The 4,716-nt window shown below is 58.7% G+C and overlaps 1 protein-coding gene across 1 annotated transcript; it reads right to left on the bottom strand.

The window, feature by feature from the left end:
- Positions 1-253: 253 nt before the first annotated feature.
- PRR18 (proline rich 18) lies at positions 254-2,877 on the bottom strand. Its single transcript, XM_033234253.1, has one exon. The coding sequence runs from the start codon at positions 2,147-2,149 to the stop codon at positions 1,265-1,267; it is 885 nt and encodes a 294-aa protein (XP_033090144.1). The 5' UTR covers positions 2,150-2,877; the 3' UTR covers positions 254-1,264.
- Between the last annotated feature and the right edge of the window lie 1,839 nt (positions 2,878-4,716).

Raw genomic sequence — 4,716 nt, 5'->3', positions numbered from 1 at the left:
AGAATGAGAAAGAGAGAGAGAGAGAGGAGGCGGAGAGAGAGAGAGAGAGGAGGCGGAGAGAGAGAGAGAGAGAGAGAGAGAGAGAGGCGGGGAGAGAGAGAGGAGGCGGGGAGAGAGAGAGAGAGGAGGCGGGGAGAGAGAGAGAGAGAGAGAGAGGAGAGAGAGGAGGCGGGGAGAGAGAGAGAGAGAGAGAGAGATGAGAGAGAGAGAGAGATTAGAGCAAAGACCTCCAGGAGAAAAATACAAAGTCTGTTTTTAAAAACGTAAGGCTTCAATTTAAAATACAATTAGGACTTGATACATTTAAAGTCTGTCAAGATAAACATTAAACCAGTTATTGGCTTTTACAAAGTAAGTCAAAAGTTGAGGTAATACATTACTCTTCTATAACCAGCCTTATCTGATTATAACATTTTCTTTCCTTCTCATCCTTCGAGTTAGATATTCTCAGATACATGGAAGAAATATGTAGAAATCAGCCTCCAGTTAGCGGGGGAAAGGGTATGGTTACGAAACAGCAGAGGAGCTTTACTCTCTATTCAAATAATACACAGAAAACATGTCATCAGCCAAGCGGTTTCCACGGAAGCGCTCACTGACCAGGGTTCACCAGCGCCTGGCGATGCCTACCCTTCCTCTTTGGCGACTGGAAATTCGGTTAACTGAGTTTCAGGGATTTCTAATACCCTCAACATTTTTCTGACTTGGGAGAAAACAAAATCACAAATGTAGCACCGGGTCCCAGCTCTGCAGGAGGCCACCGTCGCGGCCACCTACCCTGGGCCATCGCCCACCGCACTGTCCAGGGTGCCCGGCAACGGCTGAGGGTGACACCGCAGGGGGTGCAGATGTAGCCCTGGGGAAGGCCCACCTCCAGGCAGAGGGTCTCTGGGACCGAGACGAACCCTGGGGCTGGGGGCGTCGACAGGCATTTTCTCAGTTGCTTAATTCCCCACGAACTGCATGGACACTCGGGGACGCCAAAAGGAGGCCAGAGTGGGGCAGAGGCGAGCTTCCGGGGTAGATACCACCAGCGTGAACGAGAAAGGCCGGGGCTGCCTGCTGGTGAGGGTAGGAGGGGGGCCGTGGCCGTCGGGGGAGTCTGGCTGCACCCCACGCGGGCCAGCTTGCTCACGGGTGTCCCGGAAGTGGGCGCTGGCGGCCAGAGGAGCCTGCGGTCTCCCCCGAGGGTCCCCAGGCGGAGTGGTGCGTGCAGGAGGTGATGTGGGGTCAGGTCTGGCCTGTCCCCGCAGGACCGCTGGGCTCACAGCGTGCTCAGGTGCCGCCGTGAGTCCAGGGCCCCGGCCCGGCCCCGCGCGGCGGCCGCCGACTCCACGCCGCGCAGCCACTCCGTGCACTTGCGCACCAGGCCCTCGTCCACCGCCTCCGGCTCCTCCTCGTACTCCACGTCGTCGTACCTGTGCCGCTCGTTGAGCAGCGACACCTTGAGCATCGGGCGCAGGGCCCCGGACCGCGGGCTGAGCTGGGGAACCTGCAGGCCGCCGGACAGCAGCTGGGCGCGGGGCGGAGGGTCGCGGCGGCCCAGGCCAGCGGCTGGGGACGCGTCGGGGTCGCTGGCGGGGCCGCCCCTCCGCAGGCCCGCGGCCCTGGCCCGGGGACAGGGAGTGGGTAGGCGCCTGGGTTCGGCCGAGGGTGAGGGGAAGGGCCTGCGAGGCCGCGCCAGCAGCTGCTTCTCCAGATGACGCCTCTGGATGACCAGGACGGCCTCGGGGGTGAGGTTCAGGGAGAAGAGCGCAGCGGTGTCGGGACCGGCCCCAGTCCCCGAGGAGGTCCCTGCGGCGGTGGTCCCCGTCCCTGCCGAGGTCGCCGCGTAGGTGGTCCTCGCCGGGCTGTGGCTGGAACCGGCCAGCCGGGGCGGGGCGCACGTGGCTGGGGCCAGCGCGCGGCAGGGCGAGGCCTGGGGGGAGACGCCCGGAGGGGCCGGCAGCTGCGTCCTGTCCCGGGAGGGGCCGCGCCGGGCCGGCGGCCTCTTGAGCGTGGCGGAGGGCCAGGAGCTGGAGAGGAGCCCCTCGGGCCGCTGTGGGGGCCTCTTCTTGTCCCCCGCGGCGCAGGGCCTCCGGGGTAAGTGGCGCGCGGCTTGCGCCCCCGGTGCGGGGACGGTCTGCGGCGGCACCGGAGGGAAGGGCATGGTGCTGCCGAGACGCCGGATCCTCAGCCCCTAGAAGAAGAGGCGGGCGCTCAGCCCCCGTGCGCGGAGCGGGTTCCTGCAGTTCGGGCGGCCCCGCCACACCCACCTGCGACCAGCCGCGGCCTCTTCGGCTTCCTCACATCCCGGCGACCAAACCCGGGGACTCCAAGAGAGAAGCTCCCACCCTCCCCTCCTCCTGGGGCCAGGGGCTCCCCTCTGACTCGGGACTGGACCCTGCGGAAACCGCCTCCCGCCGTTCGACTGTGGGCGAGTCGCGGCGCCCCCGGGTCCCCACGGCTGGGACGCGGGCCGGGCCAGCAGGAGGAGGAGCCCAGCGCGCTCGCTAAGGACGCGGCCCTGCCATGCCCCGGGCTGTGCCCCGCTGGTGTCACCACCGACTGTTGAATGGGAGCAAAGTGCCAGGACAGCGGAGGGCGGAGCGCGCGCCAGGCATCCCGGGGCTCCCCCAGCTGGCGCTCCGGTGGCCCGAGGTTAATTTAGTCCATCGAAAGCCAGGAGCAGCCCCCTGGGGGAGCCCGCAGCCTTCCGGAGTCATAGGTTGAGGCCCTGCACATTTGAGAGAAAATCCCTTGTAGCCTTCCCGGTGCCTTCAAGACAGCGGGAAAGGCACCGCGCCTAAATACAGCTCTGCTGCCCCACACATCCCGCTTCACAGAGAAAAGCGGGCTGGAGCTGAGAAGGGAGAAAAAACCTTCAATGAATCTTACATAGTGTTCATGGCCACCCCTTGAGGAGTCACTTTCAAATTCTATTTGAATTTAATTCTATCTAAGTATCTATGAACAGGCAAAATAGTTCAGTTTCAGCTATATAGTGCTGATTACATAGCAAGTATTAGATATTAAGTCCCTTTAATGATTCCTGTGAGCAAAGCAATATACTTATCACTGTAGCAGAGATTCAGAATTAATGAGATAAATCTTCACTGTCAATTTACATTCTGGTTGTAGACACATGAAGACATCCTACGATATTCAAATGTTTGTTTAATAAATAATTGAACAATTGCAAAGTGATGGATCAAAAAGTCAACGTTTCATGTGGGCAGTCCCTGCATTACTTCAGGATAATCATCAACTGCTTATATTTCCACAAAGTACTTTCCATCAGATACGCTTTTCTGATGGAAACCACATGTGTGATGGTTATGGCCCCAGGTTAGCTCCAAAGCACATTCAAATGTGGGTAAACACAAATGTGCCCTGTGCCAACAGTCACAGCAGGATAGCATCGCCCTCTCCGCCGCTGCCTCAGTCTCCCAGGCAGCAGCAACGCCTCCCCCTGTTGACTGTTGGTGGCCTCAGAGAACTGCACTGTGGATACAGGGGAGAATCAAGGAAACCTGGTAGGTGGTGGGAAACGCTTCTCACCAGAGCTTGGGTTGGGGTGACAGGTTTGGGCTCCATCATCTCTACCAGCACCTCCCAAACCACCCCAATACAGCTTTGAAACAAACCTCCCAGTTCACAGGCACCTTCCCTCCATCCCTGCCAGCCTGTCTCTGCCCATGGGCTCAGGCTGCTAATCGGCTTGACAGGTGAGGTCCTAAGATACTGAAAGCTCCCCCACAATGGGTTTTATTCCAGGTTTTAGAATCTCTGGGTGGTTGTGGGAAGAGGCACGTCAGTGGCGGCAGGAGGTCCACAGTTCTGTGCCTGGAAAGTGGAGGATGGGAAGGGAGTGTAAGGAAGGAGAGGACGGGGGTGGGGCGAGAGGAGGTATCAAATATCATTAATGGGGGTCCCACAGCTGGAGAGGCAGGCTATGGAGAAAAATCAGCGAACACTTGGACACTCAGACTTCTGCGTTTGGAGCCCTGCAGTTCAAAAGCGGTGACAGTGCTGGTGACAATGTGACTGGTGGGCTGGTGGGGTGTTCTCTCCTTCCTGTCTCCTTACTCTTAGGATGCTTCAGAATGAATGACAGTTTGGGGGTGAGAGTGGGTTAGTGGCCTCATAATGCTTCCAACTTCCACTGCTATCTCCATTCTGCTGGGACACTGGGCGTACAGAAGCGAGGTAACTACGCACCTGCCACCACACGGCTCTAACGGGACGGAGGAGATAAGACTCCACCCCAGGAGTGCGAATCCAAGACCAGATTGCAACTTTTACACTAAAGCTGAGAGGGAAAAAGTATTGGTAGATCAGGATGACTGGATTAAGTGACCCCTCACCCACAAACTAGTAGCGATTTGGGCCTTTCTAAGCCAAGAAAAGTGATAGTTTGTCAGATTAATGCACATGTCTGACCAGACGAGGAACTGGGATTCTCCAAGTCCTCCCAGACAACTCAACCCAGCCCAGAAGCTTGGAGACGTGGAAAGCTGTAAGTTTGTGTGACCCTTAAGAGGCAGAAAAGTACATTCTGAGTGTCCGCTACCTCGTCACCAGGCCATGTAGGAGGGGCAGTGCCTCTTCCCTGTCTCCCCAGAACCCCCAGAGCAAAGCATGCCCCTATGAGGGGTTCTGAGCTCGGGTTCTCATGGCAGGCTGCTGCCCCAGGAGTGACGGAGGAGTTAGCATTGCCGACGGACTCTCCCCTCT

This window comes from Trachypithecus francoisi, unplaced genomic scaffold, assembly GCF_009764315.1.
Source record: "Trachypithecus francoisi isolate TF-2019V2 unplaced genomic scaffold, Tfra_2.0 Lachesis_group15, whole genome shotgun sequence".
Lineage (NCBI taxonomy): Eukaryota > Metazoa > Chordata > Mammalia > Primates > Cercopithecidae > Trachypithecus > Trachypithecus francoisi.
The sequence above is the reverse complement of the archived record's forward strand: the minus strand, read 5'-3'. Positions and strand labels throughout refer to the sequence as shown.

What these genes read in the sequence shown, in the direction of transcription:
- PRR18 (XM_033234253.1), bottom strand. Translation starts at nt 2,149, where the DNA reads ATGCCCTTCCCTCCGGTGCCGCCGCAGACCGTCCCCGCACCGGGGGCG.